Source organism: Lagenorhynchus albirostris, chromosome 12, assembly GCF_949774975.1.
Source record: "Lagenorhynchus albirostris chromosome 12, mLagAlb1.1, whole genome shotgun sequence".
NCBI lineage: Eukaryota > Metazoa > Chordata > Mammalia > Artiodactyla > Delphinidae > Lagenorhynchus > Lagenorhynchus albirostris.
In genome coordinates, this window is record NC_083106.1 from 70,846,457 (window position 1) to 70,864,076 (window position 17,620).

The 17,620-nt window shown below is 38.7% G+C and overlaps 1 protein-coding gene across 1 annotated transcript in view; it reads left to right on the forward strand.

The window, feature by feature from the left end:
• ME1 (malic enzyme 1) overlaps window positions 1-17,620 on the forward strand; it is a 193,010-nt gene that overhangs the window by 13,935 nt on the left and 161,455 nt on the right. The window contains exon 2 of the mRNA XM_060167405.1: window positions 16,180-16,313. Coding sequence (XP_060023388.1) covers window positions 16,180-16,313 — 134 coding nt within the window. The remainder of the gene's footprint in view (window positions 1-16,179; window positions 16,314-17,620) is intronic.

Below are 17,620 nucleotides of genomic sequence, written 5' to 3' on the forward strand. Positions count from 1 at the left end.
TGTAACTACTCCTTTTTCATTTCTAATTTTATTGATTTTAGTCCTCTCCCTCTTTTTCTTGATGAGTCTGGCTAATCGTTTATCAATTTTGTTTATCTTCTCAAAGAACCATCTTTTAGTTTTATTGATCTTTGCTACTGTTTTCTTTGTTTCTATTTCATTTATTTCTCCTCTGATTTTATGATTTCTTTCCTTCTACTAACTTTGGGTTTTGTTTGTTCTTGTTTCTCAAGTTCCTTAGGTGTAAGGTTAGATTGTTAATTTGATATGTTTCTTGTTCCTTGAGGTAGGATTGTATTGCTATAGACTTCCCTCTTAGAACTGCTTTTGCTGCATCCCATAGGTTTTGGAGCATTGTGTTTTCCTTGTCATTTGTCTCTAGGTATTTTTTTTTTCCTTTTGATTTCCTCAGTGATCTCTTGGTTATTTAGTAACATATTGTTTAGCCTCCATGTGTTTGTGTTTTTTACGTTGTTTTCCCTGTAATTGATTTCTAATCTCATAGCGTTGTGGTCAGAAAAGATGCTTGATATGATTTCAGTTTTCTTAAATTTACTGAGGCTTGATTTGTGACCGAAGATGTGGTCTATCCTGGAGAACGTTCCTTGTGTACTTGAGAAGAAAGTGTAATCTGCTGTTTTTGGAAGGGGTGTCCTATAAATATCAATTAAATCTATCTGGTCTATTGTGTCATTTAAAGTTTGTGTTTCCTTATTAATTTTCTGTTTGGATGATCTGTCCATTGGTGTAAGTGAGGTGTTATAAAGTCCCCCACTATTCTTGTGTTACTGTCGATTTCCTGTTTTATAGCTGTTAGCAGTTTCCTTATATATTGAGGTGCTACTATGTTGGGTGTATATATATTTATAATTGCTATATCTTCTTGGATTGATCCCTGATCATTATGTAGTGTCCTTCCTTCTCTCTTGTAACATTCTTTATTTTAAAGTCTATTTTATCTGATATGAGTATTGTTACTCCAGCTTTCTTTTGATTTCCGTTTGCATGGAATATCTTTTTCCATCCCCTCACTTCCAGTCTGCATGTGTACCTAGGTCTGAAGTGGGTCTCTTGTAGATAGCATATATATGGGTCTTGTTTTTGTTTCCATTCAGCGAGCCTGTGTCTTTTGGTTGGAGTATTTAATCCATTCACATTTAAGTAAATTATCGATATGTATGTTCCCATGACCATTTTCTTAATTGTTTTGTGTTTGTTTTTGTAGGTCCTTTTCTTCTCTTGTGTTTCCCACTTAGGGAAGTTCCTTTAGCATTTGTTGTAGAGCTGGTGTGCTGGTGCTGAATTCTCTTGGCTTTTGCTTGTCTGTAGAGCTTTTGATTTCTCCATCGAATCTGAATGAGATCTTTGCCCTGTAGAATAATCTTGCTTGTCGGTTCTTCCCTTTCATCACGTTAAATATGTCATGCCACTCCCTTCTGGCTTGTAGAGTTTCTGCTGAGAAATCAGCTTTTAACCTTATGGGAGGTTATGTATGTTATTTATATGTTATTTGTCGTTTTTCCCTTGCTGCTTTGAATAATTTTTCTTTGTCTTTAATTTTTGCCCGTTTGATTACTATGTGTCTCAGCATGTTTCTCCTTGGGTTTATCCTGTGTGGGACTCTCTGCACTTCCTGGCCTTGGGTGGCTATTTCCTTTCCCATGTTAGGAAAGTTTTCCACTATAATCTCTTCAAATATTTTCTCTGGTCCTTTCTCTTTCTCTTCTCCTTCTGGGACCCCTATAATGTGAATTTTGTTGCATTTAAGTTGTCCCAGAGGTCTCTTAGGCTGTTTTCATTTCTTTTCTTTCTTTTTTCTTTATTCTGTTCCACAGCAGTGAATTCCACCATTCTGTCTTTCAGGTCACTTATCTGTTCTTCTGCCTCAGTTATTCTGCTATTGATTCCTTCTAGTGTGTTTTTCATTTCAGTTATTGTATTATTCATCTCTGTTTGTTCTTTAATTCTTCTAGGTCTTTGTTAAATATTTCTTGCATCTTCTTGATCTTTGCCTCCATTCTTTTTCCAAGGTCCTGGATCATCTTCACTGTCATTATTCTGAATTCTTTTTCTGGAAGGTTGCTTATCTCCATTTCATTTAGTTGTTTTTCTGGGGTTTTATCTCGTTCCTTCATCTGGTACATAGCCCTCTGCCTTTTCATCTTGTCTGTCTTTCTGTGAATGTGGTTTTTGTTCCACAGGTTGCAGGATTGTAGTTCTTCTTGCTTCTGCTGTCTGCCCTCTGGTGGGTGAAGGTATGTAAGAGGCTTGTGCAGTTTTCCTGATGAGAGGGACTGGTGGTGGGTAGAGCTGGGTGTTGCTCTGGTGGGCAGAGCTCAGTAAAACTTTAATCTTCTTTAATCTGCTGATGGGTGTGGCTGGGTTCCCTCCCTACTGGTTGTCTCTGCAGGAGACCCTCCAACACTAGCAGGCAGGTCTGGTTCAGTCTCCTATGGGGTCACTGCTCCTTCCCCTGGGTCCCAGTGCACACACTACTTTGTGTGTGCCCTCCAAGAGTGGAGTCTCTTTTTCCCCCAGTCCTTTTGAAGTCCTGCAATCAAATCCCATTAGCCTTCAAAATCTGATTCTCTAGAAATTCCTCCTCCCATTGCCGGACCCCCAGGTTGGGAAGCCTGACATAGGGCTCAGAACCTTCACTCCAGTGGTGGACTTCTGTGGTATAAGTGTTCTCCAGTCTGTGAGTCACCCACCCAGCAGTTATGGGATTTGATTTTATTGTGATTGTGTTCCCTCCTACCATCTCATTGTGGCTTCTCCCTTGTCTTTGGATGTGGGGTATCTTTTTTGGTGAGTTCTAGTGTCTTCCTGTTGATGATTGTTCAGTTAGTTGTGATTCCAGTGCTCCCACTAGAGGGAGTGAGAGCATGTCCTTCTCCTCTGCCATCTTGAACCAATTCTAGGTTGACGGTTGTTATCCTTCAATGCTTTAATAATGCCATTTCTCTTCCTCTTGGCCTCCCTTATTTCTGATGAGAAATCTGCAGTCATTTGAAATGTCATGTGTATGTGATGTCATTTTTCTTTGGCTCATTTAAAGATGTTTTCTTTATTTTTTAGTTTTCAGCAACTTGAATATAATTTTTCTGGTTTTGGATTTCTTTATCTTCTTGAGGTTTGCTGAGCTTGAGTTTTTCAGTTTATGTCTTGTGCTAAAATTGGTATGTTTTTAGCCATTATTTCTCCAAATGTTTTTTCTTTTTCCTCTGCTTTTGGATTCTGTTGAAATAAGTAGTAGGCCTTTTGGTATTGTCCCATAGGTCCCTGAGCCTCTGACTTTTTTTTCAGTCTTTTTTTTCTTTTTTCTTTTCAGATGGTTAATTTCTAATTATCTATCTTTAAGTTAATTGAGTCTCTGCTCTTATACCTTGTTTCTGTTCTTGAGCCCATCCAGTGAATATATTATGTCAGTTATTGTATTTTTCACTTCTAAAATTTCCATTTGGTTTTTTATAGCTTTTCTTTCTTGGCCAAGACTTTTTATCTTTCCATTTGTTTCAAAATGTTTGGCCCTTATGGTTTGTGGCATAGTTGCAGTAACATTGTAAGTCTTCATGTGATAATTCCATTGTATGTGTCATCTCAGGACTGGCGTTTGTTGATTTTTTTCCCTTTGAGAATTAACACTTTCCTGTTCCTTTATATGCTGAGTAATTTTTGCATGTATTCTGGATATTTTGCATATTAGGAGACTCTAGGTTTTGGTTAAATCCTCAAGGGAATGCTGTTCTTTTTAGTTTTTTGCAGCCACTCAACCTGGTTAGGTCAGTTTGAAAGTTGGACTCACCTTCTATGGGTTGTGGTTGCAGTATCAATTATGTTTTCAAAGCCTCCTTTGTAGTTCTGCTTGGATCTGTTCATCGTGTGTACTGCTTAGTGGCCAGTGTAGGATCTATGCAGCGGTTTACTCTATAGTTTAGTTCTGAGGTCCTTTGTTATGCTGTTTAAGATCAGATCTATACATGCATAGCTTAGAGGTGACCTCAGGAGTTTATGTACAACTTTATGAGATTACTTTCTTGAGTTTCCTTTTCTCTGTGATCTTTCTGATACTTTTTGTCTTCTTGGGGTCCCCCCTTTCCAGCCCAGTAGCCAGAAAACTGGGCCTTTAGTTTCCCCGCTCTGCTATGTGTTTCCTCCAGGTGCGTTTGTATCTGGGGCCAAGTTTTACTGGAAGACAGAGAAAAATGCAACAAACATTTGACCCATGATCTTGGGACCATTGCTCCTTTGTTTAAAAAGAATGATTTTCCTCCCTCAGAATTTTAGACATCTGCAGTGGCTCCTGCCACCCACTATGGGATTGCCTGGGGGTTGGGACTGGAGAGAATGGAAAATAACAGTGAATCTCCCTCCTCTGTGACCTTTGAAAGAGTACCCTTTTCTGATTCTTGGACCAGAAGGAGAAATCTTCTGTTGGCACTCTTGTTGCCTGCACTCAGTTGCATTCGCAGCCTTTGTGCTGCTTTTTGAGTCAAGGTCAGTTGATTACAGAGGGATATGAAAAAAAAAAAAGCCAGGTCATACTGGAGGGCAAACTCCAAGAAATGTCACTAATGCTTTGGTGGTACCTTGGATTCTGGTCTTCTTCCCCAGTTCTTCTCCTACCATTTACCCTTCAGAGTTTTCACATGGCTGCTCAGTGCATTGTATGCAGGGTCTATAGTTGGATTTAGTGGGACAGACAAGGAAAAGTATGCTTATACCATCTTGCACAGGACCAGAACCCTTAGATTGTTATTTTAAAGGTGGGAATGTGTGAAACTAAGTCTAACTTGATTTTAAGTTTCAGGGGGAAAAAAAATGGGGGAATCAGCTCTCAAATGTTTATTCACATTTTTTTTGCCCAGTTTACTGGGGACATATTTTCTACAGCCAAATAAATATTAGTAATAAAGGTTATTCTGTGGAAAATGGTTCATTTCTATGTAGAGTTCTGTGGAAATATTTCTGTATTCTAAGGATTTAGAAAGATGATTTTTTTTTTTTACATCTGTATAGTACTTCACTTCTGTTCCTCTTCATGTTATGATGAAAAAAATACTACAGAAATTACAAGATTCAAAGTTCCTTGGTGGAGGTGGGTTGCAGGGTGGTTATGCTGGTTTGTATTATAGCTTCATCTTTCAACATAGCTGCTCATAGGCCCTGGAATATAGTTAAGTATTCTGCAAAAAAAAAGTTTATTGAAGAGATAAATCAGGGATCATTCTTGAAGTCATTCTTATAGCTGTGTTCTACCTTTCAGATGTGGCCATAACCTCTCCACAGGTCACATGCCACTTGAGGGATGTTTATGCTGTTGGGTGTGTGTTGGAGAATCTCTTCCCTTTAGTGAGTATAAGGATGACCAGTGTATCATTTAGAATTAGACTTTGCGGGCTTCCCTGGTGGCGCAGTGGTTGAGAGTCCGCCTGCCGATGCAGGGGACATGGGTTCGTGCCCTGGTCCGGGAGGATCCCACATGCCGTGGAGCAGCTGGGCCCGTGAGCCATGGCCACTGAGCCTGTGTGTCCGGAGGCTGTGCTCCGCAATGTGAGAGGCCACAACGGTGAGAGGCCTGCGTACTGCAAAAAAAAAAAAAAAGAAACAACAACAAAAAAACAAAAAGAAATAGAATTAGACTTTGCTACATATAACAAACAAAAAACAACAAAACAGCAGTGACTCACTTAAGACCTAGCTTATTTCTCTTTCACCCATGAAGGAACTTAGAGGTAGACAGTCTGGGGCTGTTTGGTGGGTCCACAGAGTCATCAGGGACGTTGCTGCTCTGCCATCTTCAAGAGCACTTCTTGGTCCTAACCAGCTATAGGTTTATAGACATCATCTACTCTTTCCAAGCTGGCCGCTGGAAGAATGAGAGGAACACAAAGAAGGCCTCCTTTCCAGTGGAGTCAGCTTTCTTTAAGGAGCCTTTCCCACAATGCACGCAACAGTTCTGCTTCCATATCATTGCTCAGGACTTCGTCACATGACCGCATCTCACTCCAGGGGAGTCTGGAATGGTAGTCTTTCACCTGATACATGACCGCCCTACGTAATATTAGGATTTTCTTACTGGGGAGGAAAGGGAGAACAGATGTTACAGTAGGCAACTGGCCGTCTCTGCCCAAGCCAGAGCTGCTGGAAACATAAGGATAGTGATTTTACCAATGTAAATAAGAAATACGATCATCTTATTCTTGGAAAATGAGATAAATGGTGCTTAATATGTTTTAATATCCTTACAATTTCACTGTATAAAAATAAATATACAAAAATATGACAGGCTTGTTTACCTCCCATTTCTGTGCCCCGGCTAGCTGTTTTCCCTTGCTGGGAACTGCTGCTTCTGGTGACCGGGGTTTCCATTATAGACCAGAAATATTCTACAAAGTGTGTTTTTAAATATTGTTTGAAGTTAATTTTCATAAGTTGTCACTGATGTAGGGTATGAATCCCTTAGTGTGGTGGAGAGGAGGTGGTGGTATACAGAGAACGGGCGCAGTTGGGGGGAAGCGTGTGAATCAGACGGAGACGCGGAAAACAGGGAGTCGTGGTCCCCGGCTGAGTCCTTTGCTAGTTGCCTGGTACGTTGAAACTGGTTCTGAAGCATGGCTTTATCTTTCTTCACTGAGCCACCTTGAGTATCGGGATTCCTCAGTGTAGGAGTCCCACATCCTGTGTGGTGAGTGCTGCCGGCTCCCTGGTAGCATTTTCATGAGACGGCATAACTCACCAGGAAAACAACAGCGACAACTAGATTTAAGGTTTAAAACTTTAACTAGTCAACAGGGCTTGCCTCTTTCATCATTCTTCCCACAGCTGGTGTTTCCTTCACTCTGCTCTCTCCAAGAAGCCACGCTTTTCTACATCGGGGTTTGTGCCTCTCTTTCCGGCATTCACCTCCAGCGTTTCAGCTGGTCAACCCCTCCTCTTCTACTTGTCCTTAGATCTCAGTTGAACCTCACTGCTCAGTGAGCTCTTCCTTTTTAACCCTCCAGATGAACTTAGATCTTAAGTTTTGCCCTTTCTTTCCCCCGTACTTATCACATTGTTATTTTAGAGTTATTTGTGTAGCTATTCCTATAATGTCCTGTTAAGCTCTCTGGACTGCAAACTTCATGAAGCTTTGAACCACATTTAGCATGTCGGTGTTCCACTGGTTTAGTGCCTGTAAGCATTGTGAGCATTCGCTCAACAAATACTTGTTGAAAAATATTTGGTGAGATGATGATTAATTCTGTATCCACTTGACTGGGCCACTGGGTGCCCAGATGTTTGCTCAGATATTATTTGGGGTATGTCTAGGAGGGTGTCTCTGGATGAGATTAACATTTGAATCGGTAGACTGAGCGAAGCACACTTCCCTCCCTCGTGTGGGTGGGCCTCATTCAATCAGTTGAAGGCCTGGATAGAACAAAAGGGCTGACCCTCCTGTGAGTAGGAGGGAGCCCCTCTTGCTGGACCGCCTACAGGCTGGGACACCAGTTTTTTCCTACCTTTGGACCTGAACTGAATCTTTGGCTCTTCCTGGGTCTTGAACTTACTGGCCTTCACACTAGAACCATACTATTGGCACTCCTGGTTTCTCCAGCCATTGAACTTGGACTAGACCTACACCATTGGCTCTTCCGAGTCTCCAGCCTGCCGACTTCAGATCTGGAGACTTGCCGGCTTCCATAATTTCAATGCCTGATCGTAAATTTCTCCATATGTATGATGTATATTCATACACCCTACTGGCTCTGTTTCTCTGGAGAACCCCGATCGATACAGTGAGCTTCACAGTCTTCCATAAAATAACTCTGAGAGGAGATAAAATGTTTCTGAAAATCTCAACTGTGGATCTGAAGTAAGAAAGCCATCTTGTGGTATTTCTGGGAATATCATGTGAAGTATACATCCCTTAGGACACCGAAGCATAATTTTCTGCAATAGTTCTTAACATATTTTTTGCCAAAGTCCCCTTTGGAAATTTGGTGAAGTCTGTGACTCCTTAAATCCCTGGTTTAAATAAATAGTGTTTGAAATAAAGAGTGTTACAAAAGAAACCGATTATATTGAAATATAGATATCAGAATATTGAAAAAATAAATGTGGGATATTATAAGATATATTCCTCTTTATCAAAGACTTAAATAGCAAGATAATATATTTAAATACGGGCAATTTAAAATAAAATTTTATTTTGTAAAGAGGTGAGTATGAAGGTCATCGATATGACTAGACTGTATGCCTGTTCATGTTATAAAACAACCATATTTTGGGTCTAAAACTACTGTAATTTCAAAGTGATGATAAACATAAATGATATTTCAAGATATATGTCACAGATGTAATATGATATGAAAATATTTGTTATTTCTATTTATGACATAATCACAGGAACTACTACTATTTCTCTTCTCCCTTCTTTTATAATGGAAGGAAACACTAAATTTCATACAGTTAGTGAGAAAAGATGTCCACGTTTAAAGATTCCTGAATTATACCCACTGATTCCTTGAGGGTCTGTGATTATTAGGTCCTTGGACCTTAGGTTCAGAACCTTTGGTAGGGTTCTAAATTGGGTCTTCACAAAAAGTACTGACAGGGTCTCTAAAAACTGATTCTTAAATTCAGGAGTTTTCTGACAATACCAAGAATGTGAAGAATAAAAGTCAGTATTTACTTAGCTCTTGTATGTTCATGGTTTTGTTTTAAAAGTTATTATTAGTAACTCACGCATTTTTATCAATATAATACTTTATAATTCACATAGGATGCAAAAATATCTGGTCTCATTTTATCCTCTCAGCAACCAAACGAGACACACGTAACATGCACATCTACTGTGTGTTCCATATGTTTGATTACTCCTATTTAGTAGATGCAAAAGTTGAGGAGAGCCTGCATTTAACCCCAAGCACTTTTAAGTACCTGCTCAAAATCATAGTGTTAAATAATATCTCCTTGTGAACCAAACTTGGGTCTAAATCCAGATAGTAGGCTTATATTGCCATGAATTCATATTTGTTAGTGAATTATGTGTGTAAATTTAAAGTGTATGGATTAATGGAACCTATAATATATTCAAAATGTACTAGACAGCTGCCGACAACAAAGAATTATCTAGCCCAAGATGACACTAGTGCTGAGGTTGAGAAACCCTTGTTTAGATGAAGGTACTTAAAAAAAAAATCCTCACAAACTCTAGCACTTAGGTTGACAGGTAGAAATGTCTTTTTGTCATACCAAGTTGATCTTGAATACCCGGTTCAAAGTCATTTTAAAAAGCTGTTACAAGTGGATTAATTTAATTAAATAATCTAATGTATGTGTGGAAAGCGCAATTGTTATTTGAGAGATTTCAAATCATGAGCGCTCTGTATTAGTGCACATATGAAAAAATTTTAGTTTGAATTTGAGTTAGGTGTGTTGGTTATTCAAAATAGAGCTACAGAGAACTGAACTACATGAACCTGAAAAGTTGTTTCAGATCCATATATTTATTTATCCATTTGTTTATTTAAAATTGATCGAGGCACTGCTCCATCCTGATGTTGGATTAGGTGCTGTCATACAGATATGAATAGCATAGTGCCTGTCCGTCAGAAGCACCTAGATCTCTGGGTGAAATAGTAGTTAAACAGAAATAATGAAATATGGGAAGTTCCATGATAGAAGTCTGTGGTGCTGTAGGAGAACATTGGAGGACACCTCCCTAATCCAGAGAGAAGGAGGAAGGCCACCGTTCAGGAATCGGCAAGGGTCATTAACAAATTCATGTGTGATTTAATTGGTAACTCAGTGTATTGGATTGCTGTCTACTTTGAGGCTGTAGATTCTTTTTTTTTTTTTTTTTTTGCGGTACGCGGGCCTCTCACTGCCGTGGCCTCCCCGGTTGCGGAGCACAGGCTCCGGACGCACAGACTCAGCGGCCATGGCTCACGGGCCCAGCCGCTCCGCGGCATGTGGGATCCTCCCAGACCGGGGCACAAACCCGTGTCCCCCGCATCGGCAGGCGGACTCTCAACCACTGCGCCACCAGGGAAGCCCAGGGGCTGTAGATTCTTTTACTACCTCAAAGAGGGAGGAAATCAAATGAAGGCACAATAGACAGTTATCTTGTGGTCCTGATCTTTCGGGTTCACTGTCTTGAGTATTCGCTTTACATATTATCATAGGCCTATTTAGAGGGTTTTGTCTGAGTCACATGTATAATATATTTGTTAGAATAGCGTGAATGTCCATGTGATTACTAGAGACTCTTCTGGCGATGGGTATTACCCATTTGCTTTGGATTATTCATATACATTTCAATCCGTGATCTTAGACTTGGTTTTATCGTTTGTGTACATTGGTAGTTTCAATAGTTTATTAAGAATTACCAGTCTGCTTCCTTAACAGGACTTTTCTCTACTGTGAAATTTGCCTTAAAACTTCTTTGAGAACAGTAGAACTCCATCCTGTTGAAAGGATTTTGAAACCTTATTAATGATTTTAAGACTTATGTTTGGAAAATGTAGTGTTGACATTGATGGTTAACAATTGCTCAGCCTTATAAGGAATCTATGAAGTTCTGACTTTTAAGTAAGAAATATTTGACCTAATTACACATCTCATCTGATATTTTAAAAATCCTTTTGCTCCCTTAGGTAGAGGTGTTCTTTCTTTTTTAAAATTGAGCAAACATCACTTTAACTACAATGTAGTTATACTTGCTATATCCTGTAATACCTAGATGAAATAAGTTTGGGGTGTTGTACAATTATGATATTTTCTTATAAGTTTTAGGGTATCTAGGGCCAAGTGTATTTTAGATATATTTTTATAATCATTACTTATATCAGTTTAAATTACTTTATATCAGATATCTGTAAGAATTAATTGCTATGTAATAAAGCCAAATATTTTTTCTTAAAGATGTTAATATATTGATTTTAAATAATTGATTTTTCTGTCTTTTAAAGGAGACTATTACCAGAGAACTTGACTGCACAGCTGAATGCATTCAAAATAATCATATTTTTCTGATGTAAACTTTACCTTGGAAATGTATATTCCATCTGGCTGATGGTTTTTTTTGGAAGAAATGAGATTGTATACCACTAGGAAAATTTTAAAAGTTATTATCTATGTTGTCAATTAGCATTTTAAAAAAATCAATTTCAAAGAACAATTTTTGGCAATCTGGAAGACTTGGGGGAAGGAACCATTCAGTAGAATGTATCCAGGGCAAATGTCCAGTATCTCTTCTCATTCTATATATATGAAATATGCACATAAACTATGTTAATACATTTGAAATTATTATATTTAAAACTAAAGCTCAGTTTGATCTCTTTATTTCAGAGCAATAAATAATAAAAATGTAAAGATCTCTCCTTTCGTACTCTTTACATATAAATAATTTCTCCCCAAAATTACTGTCAACAAAATTCTAAAACATTTTTTCATAAGAACTTTTAGGACAGATACGCCATATTATCTGTAATGTCACATTTATCAAATCTGTATGTAGTTCAGTCAAAATCATAAATTATGAAAAAATTTGGTAAAGAAATTGAAGACAAATTAGCTTTTAAAAAAGGTATTTTAAAATTTGGAATGTGAAATACATCCATAATTTGCTAAGCAAACTTTTAAGTCATTTTAATTATATTCTTTTCAGATGAGGAGCAAATTAGCTGCTGAATTGATTTTTTTATAGAACCTAATAAAATTTAGCACAGTGAAATTCACTCTTTCTGGTGTATACGTCTTTTTTTTTTTTTTTTTTGCGGTACTCGGCCTCTCACTGTTGTGGCCTCTCCCGTTGCGGAGCACAGGCTCCGGATGCGCAGGCTCAGTGGCCATGGCTCACGGGCCCAGCTGCTCCGCAGCATGCAGGATCTTCCCGGACCGGGGCATGAACCCGTGTCCCCTGCATCGGCAGGCGGACTCTCAACCACTGCGCCACCAGGGAAGCCCTGCTTCTCTTTGTTTTGACAAGTGTACAATGTTGTGTAACCAGCGCCACAATCAAGAAAAGTTCCACCACCTCGAAGATATTTCCTCGTTCTGCCCCTCTGCAGTCAACTCTTCTCTCCACTCCCCGACCCGAGAACTGATCTTTTCAATCCTTATAATTTTGCTGCTTCCAGAATGTCAAATAAATGAAACCATGCAGTATGTAACCTTTTGAGTCTGGCTTCTTTCATTAGCATAATGCATTTGCAGTTCATCTATGTTTCTTGTTTCGGTAGTTTTTCTTTTTTACTATTGAGTAATATTCTTGTGTACCAATGTAGCTTAGTTGTTTCAGGTTTTTTGCGATTATGACTTTCCACTGTCTTTTCTACTTCTTTAAACCTTCTTTCTTCACTTTTCTGCTTTGTCTTCTCCGAAACATATTATAGCAACTGTATAGTTATAGCAAATCAGTAATTGATGAATGATTTATTAATGATTAATGTGTTAATCCAACACATTTTTTGTTGATCACCTACAAAGTGATGGGTATTATTCTGGGCACTAGGGATTCACTGGTTGAATAAAACATACAAACATCTCTGCCCTAATATGATTATGGCTACAAACATTAAAATTAATGAATTCTGTTATCATAATGCATTACCATACATGTAGAGATTATCTTAAAGATTTTTGTGATTTAGGTAATGTTTTCCTTTTTGCCATGCAGCTTGATTATTTTTAGTCATTATACAGGGAAAAAAGAAAAACTACTGAGGTTCGTTGGAACATTAAAGACTGTTAGTGTGGAATATAGATCCTATTCGTTCTGTTTTTATGGCAATAGTTTCTAATAAATTACTCAGGACAAAGTTTCTTTCTCAGTTATGTTTGCTCTGTGCAAACATGGTTTCTAATATAAGTCTCCTGTTATGCCAGGAATTTTGTTTTCATTTTTGCTTGAGAGTCTCAGTTTTCTCAAGAAGATATACATAGATTAATTAGTAGAGCCTAGAAGAATAGTTGTCCTGTTTGTTGCCCTCAGCAGTGAAACAACATACCATTCTGCCGTCTAGGGATCTGGTCCAAAAGGTTTTTTAAGGAGGAAGGAAAGTAAAAGAAAGAAAAAGAGAAAAACAGGTTGAACCTAGAGTGTATGAGAACACTTTTAGGTAATTAGAATTATAGGTGATCTGGAAACCTAATATATGTATAGCTAAGCTTTTCAACTACATAAAAGACTTAGTAGAAGTCATTTGAAAGTTAGAACCTGCATGTGTACTTTGGATACAATGTCCTTTGTTGGATAGGCCCTGCAGGAGAACCCTAAGGTAAAAATTCTTTGAAACAGGTATATGTTACCTTAACTTTTTAATAAGGAGAATGTATTAAGTTAGGCTGTCACTGTCAAGTTTTAGATGTAACTGACCTGTTTATAAATTTCTGCAAAATATATTAATATGTCTTTGTTAGTATGAAAAAATGCAGTAGAGAGCCGGGATTATTACATTGTTCAAAATTCAACTTATTGTTTCTCTGAATACTTTTTGGGAAGCTGCTGGTTGGTAGGAATCACATTGATGTGTCATTCTTAAAACTGCCGTATATATTTAAAATTTTTCAGGGGTTTTAAGTTTACATATTCATTGATTTTTTAAAAATTCACAAAGAGTAGTAATAGGATATGAATCCAGTCATAGGACTTTAACTCTTTAACTTGGCCCAGTTCTTCAGATTTCTAAGCCCTAGTGGTTAGTTTGTTTTTGTTTAAGAGTTGAACTTGTACTTTAGTGTGTGTTGGAAAATTTGGCTAACAGCCTATGGGAGTTTGTAGTTACTAAACATCAAAGAATATAGCAAGAGATATCCAGGTGGCGTTATCATTTACATGGCATAAGGTATGGTAAACCTGTTAGATTAAGGAATTGTTTCAGACCAAACATTGGAAAATTCATGTAAAAAGACTGGCTAGTGACACCAATAAATGAGTTAATGCCATTATAAAGTGAAAGAACGAGCATATGTTAGTACTTCCGATAATGAGCCTTATTCTCAGAATATCGATATTTTGATTATTATTTTTACAGGCAGATTTTCAAGGGCAAAACATTCAAAAGTTTGCTGCTTCTTCACATATATTCATATGTTTTTGAGACTTTAACTTCAGCCTAGCTTTTTTCCCATTTTTAATTTCCAAGTTTTCATTTCAAGCTAGAGAGAAGTCTATTGTCTTCTTTTTCAAATACATTACTGTATATAATTCTGCTTCATTTCTAGGAAGCAGACATTTTATATTATATCTTTATATTTTAAAGTATTTTACTTTATGTCCTTATAAAAAGTTTTATTTTATATCTTTACAACAAGTTGTGCTTTTAGCAGGTGAAGTATGCCTTCCATTTTATAGATTCCTTTTTCACAAAAACATCCCTTTCTGGTTACTTTAAATTTTAAATGTAATTTTACCAGGCTTGATAGGCTAGTTTCCTGAGCAGCAGTTTTAATGTTTTTAAAATTTTAATGTCAGTCTCTAAAATATTTAAAACTTTCTATTTTGTTTATCTTGCATGTTACTGAGGTCTAATGTCAGTTACTGTTCTGAGCACTAGGGATAAAGCAGTGAAAAAAAACAGACAAAATTCCCTGACCTCGTGGAGTTTGCATTCTGGTGGGGACACAAACCACAAATGAAACAGAAAATGGCATGGAAGGGTTCTAGCAACACCGTAGTGTCTCCTGGTGCGGACGGGGACGCCAGGCAAGAGGATAGAGAGGCTGCGCTGGTCCGCTGTACTCCAGGCATCTGGGAGGGGGTGATGGCACTAGGCACGGCTGGACACCCTGGATTATCCTCTTGGAGGGGGACCATCCTGCTGCTGTCCACGTGTATTAGAACTCCAGAGGACCCCCGGCTGGGCATGTAATGGGGCTTTTGTAGTGAAGGAATGGCTGCTGGTGGAGCAAAACATCTTGGAAAAGGGCACCAGACGTGCCCATAGTACGTGGAGCAAACCCGCCCATCATCACGTTGGGGCCAGACCCAAAGCAGTTAGTCTAATCTTGGGCTTCAGTATCTCCAGGGAGATCCTAATCTTCCAGATTAATGACTACCGGGTTTATCTGCTGTTACTTCCCCTCGTATTATATCCTGGCCAGTCTCCTAGGTCCATTCTGGGTTTTTGTATGCACTCATCAGTTCTATTTTGTTTGCTTGTTTCTGAGCCTCATAGTTTGTAATGCTGTTGTTTTGTACAGTCAGTGTTCGTGTAAACAGATGATGTAGGTATAATAATAAGGCTCGAATGGGCTTACTGGGTGAGTCTGGAAAGGCTTTAGAGAGGAGGGAGCGTTTGAGGTATGGCTTGAAAGGAGAGAAGCAGGGAAGGAAGACATTCTTGACTGTGGTATAGTGCAAGAAGAAAGGGGTGCGGCATGTCCAGGCAATGGTGAGAAGTTTTGTGTAACTAGGAGTGTATAATTAGTGGGAGATAGCTTGGGAGAGGAATGTTGGAAAAGGTACCACAGAATCATAGATAAGGTGTCTCCTGACCTATATTATACATAGAAACACAGCAGGGGACTTCCCTGGTGGTCCAGGGGTTAAGAATTGGTCTTGCAATGCAGGGGACACTGGTTTGATCCTTGGTTGGGGAACTAAGATCACACATGTTGCAGGGCAACTAAGCCTGTGCGCCGCAATTACTGAGCCCACGCGCTCTGCAGCCCGCACGCCACATCTAGAGAGGAGCCCGTGCACTGCAACAAAGAGCCCGCATGCCACAACGAAAGATCCCATGTGCCGCAACTAAGATCTGATGCAACCAATGAATAAATAAATAAATAAAAAAGAAACACAGCAGGTCGTAGGTGACCTACTCATGTTCATCATTTAAAAACCTTTTGTAATAACTACTATTCATTTTTAAATTTAATGGTACTAATACTGATAATTATATCTTCTTTCATTTGCGTGGCTTCAGATAATTTCCTCCTATCCATTGCCTGATTTTATCCTAACGTTATCTAAGTGACACAGATCTGAAAATATTATCCTAATATTTAAAGGTGAGGAAAGTGAGGTGTGGAGAGATTACGTGGTTTACTCAGTCACATGGCCACGCTTGGAGGGATGCCAGATCTTCTGATTTTCAGTTCCATATACTTGTTGGATTTATTTGGTGTGTAGATACGCGTTTTGTCCTTTTCCCCCGTTGAATTATTGTGTTTTCCTTTTCTCCATAGGACTTGGCTTTTACCCTGGAAGAGAGACAGCAGTTGAACATTCATGGATTGTTGCCACCTTGCTTCATCAGCCAGGATATCCAGGTCCTTAGAGTAATTAAGAATTTCGAGCATCTGAACTCTGATTTTGACAGGTAACATGTTCCTGAAGGTGATTTTTATATGTCTCATAGGCAACTGTCTAGTTTATTTTTTATCAGATGAGAAAGTTTAAATATTTAGTGCTTTGGAAAGAGTAGCCAACTTCTAGGAGGATTTGCCTGTAAATACAATGATGTTTTGTAAAAAATTTACCCTCTGTAGGAACATCTGAACAAACTAAAATTTTCTAAACTATATCCTCAGAAAGACAACTTTTCTCTTGTGATAAAGTTGTTGCTATGAAGGTGAATTACCAGGAAATGCCATTCCAAACTAGATGAAAGTGGCTTTGAGTCAGACACTAAGTACGTTGTAGGTGAGAGTGCACTTTTTCATCTTCCAAGCGTGGTTCCGACACTTTTGTGAATTTAGGTCACTTACTTTGTTTAGGACCCAGTTTCCATGTTTGTACAAAGATAAAGGTAACAAAGATAAAGGTACCCTTGGGAATTAGCTAGCCCTAAGTTGAAATTCTGGCTGTATCTCACTAGAGCAAACCACTACACCCACTGCCATGACCATTGCATGTGCCTTGCCCTCTGCTTTTGATGCTGCCTTTTCTTATTAAGGTGTTAGACCCATCTACACCTCAGTTTTTCCATTTGTGGGTTGAAGAGAATAATAGTTATTTGAAAATGTTGTTGCAAAGGTTAGAAGAGAGAGCTCAACCAGTACCTAGTGAGTCTTCGTATGAGTCAGGGTTCTCCAGAGAAATAGAACAGATAGGATGTGTGTGTGTGTGTGTGTGTGTGTGTGTGTGTGTGTGTGTGTGTGTGTGTGCGCGCGCGCGCACACACACATACACATAATGAGAGGGAGGGAGAGAGAGGGAGGGGTTTATTGATTGATTTTGATTTCAAAGAATTGGCTCAAGTGATTATGGAGACTTGGTCAGTCCTAAATCTCCAGTTGGAGCCCCAGGGAAGAGCTGCAGTTCAAGTCCAAAGGCAGTCTGGTGGCGCAATTCTTCTTTTGCTCTGGCATTGGAGGGAAGGCCAGTCTTCGTTCTATTAAGGATTTCAATTGATTGGATGAGGCTCACACACATTATAGAGGGTAATCTGCTTTATTCAAAGTACGCCAATTTAAATGTGAACCTCATACAAAAACCGCCTTCAGAGAAACATCCAGAATAGTAGACCAAGTATCTGGGTGCTGTGTCCTAGCCAAGTTGACACATAAAACTAACCACTCCTTTTCAACTTGGCACCCACGCACGTTTCCTTAAACCAAACTGAATCTCTGCATAAAGACAATAGAATGTCCTACCTCTGCCTAACATGATAGAACTATCCCAGGT